The 1,514-nt window shown below is 34.1% G+C and overlaps 1 protein-coding gene across 1 annotated transcript in view; it reads right to left on the reverse strand.

Moving 5' to 3' along the window:
* The window catches only part of LOC104498348 (putative E3 ubiquitin-protein ligase UNKL), an 11,887-nt gene that overhangs the window by 4,733 nt on the left and 5,640 nt on the right, over window positions 1-1,514 (reverse strand). The window contains exon 3 of the mRNA XM_010141705.1: window positions 224-454. Within this exon, the coding sequence (XP_010140007.1) occupies window positions 224-454 (231 nt within the window). The remainder of the gene's footprint in view (window positions 1-223; window positions 455-1,514) is intronic.

Here is a 1,514-nt window from a genome sequence, read left to right on the forward strand (position 1 = left end):
GTATTTTACCCCTTTCAAACACCTCCGTAAATACCCCCTCTTCCCTTCACTAGAAACATAACTCCATGTAACTCCATTATCAGTAGTGTTACCAATTACAAAAGCTAGGCTTTGTTGTTCAGATTCAGTCAAAAGAAACATGCAAAGCCTTGAACTGAACATTTCTTACCTGCCATTGAGTTCTCTCTTAAAATACAGAAAGTGCAACCTTCAACTTACTTACCTAAAGAGTTGTGAGAAGAGGCTGAGGTGCCTAACATACTAGGTTCTGTCTTCAAAGGCTGAGACTGGTGGTGGTGAGGAGCCGTAGTGGACGAAACAAAAGACTGAGACAGCGATTGTGAAAGAGAACTGAGTGGAGAGGTTGAAAGGGATGACGATGAATGTAAAGATGAGGAACGAACAAGAGAACCTGGAATATTGACAGGTGCTGAACTTCCTAGTAATCTTTGACCTAAAAAAAAAGAAAAAAAAAAAATTGTTCCAAAGCAGTAAATAGCACTCTGTATTTTCCTGAAAAATATATCAAAAGTAAATTGTATTATATATTCAAATACCTTCCACTAAAAAACAAATATTTATCTCCTATTGCAATAATATTTTTAAATTGAACACTTGAAAGTAGTTTTCCAAGTGTCTGATAACAGAATTTGCAGCTTTACACAGCACTGGCCTCATCTGCAGCTACAAAGAAAGAGAAAACACTTTTCAGATCAAGTTATTTGACTTACTCAGTTTTACAGCCAATAGCTAAAGCAAGAGGAGAAATTGACTGCAACTTAAAAGGATTAAGAAAATATTGAGGTTTATTTTATACATAAACTAGAGTTAAGCAAGTGAGACAACATACCTTGAAAACAATACATAGCATAATCATCAGACACAGCTCAATTTCTTTCCTCTACATACTTCTGCTTTTGATCAGGTTTTAAATGTCAAATGTAATTAATTCTCTATGAAAATTGAGTTTGAAACAAAGTAAAAATTAACAATAATTTAGTCAAATGCACTGTTCATAATTTCTCCAAATAATGATAACAATAAAAAATAGGTATTAAAAAACCGATGTTCAGTCATGCAATTACTTAAACATATAAAGATGCATTGCGTTTTCCTGGTCAAGAAACTGTTCACTATTTATTGTGAAGATTTTATTCAACAATCTGTTTGAATAACAACTAAAAATGGCATCATCTTTTCTTTAAAAAGAAATGCATCTTTCAGATGACTATACTTAAAGCCAGGGTCGCGATTCCAGTTTTCTGGTTTTGCTTAAAACAGGTGAATTCATGTCATCAGAGAAAACATCATTCCTTTTAGATGTATTTCAAAACAAAAAGACAGGGATGCTCATTATAAGCCGCATTGCCACAATGTCTTCAAAAAAACGTATCGTGAAATGCTCAGCAAACGTTACCATAGTCAGCCTCAAGACCAATGTATGAGGAAGATACAGGACAGACATATAACCACAGACGTACATAAAACACCAGACAATAAACATACACCGCTCT

The sequence above is a fragment of the Buceros rhinoceros genome, unplaced genomic scaffold (genome assembly GCF_000710305.1).
Source record: "Buceros rhinoceros silvestris isolate BGI_N320 unplaced genomic scaffold, ASM71030v1 scaffold39118, whole genome shotgun sequence".
NCBI lineage: Eukaryota > Metazoa > Chordata > Aves > Bucerotiformes > Bucerotidae > Buceros > Buceros rhinoceros.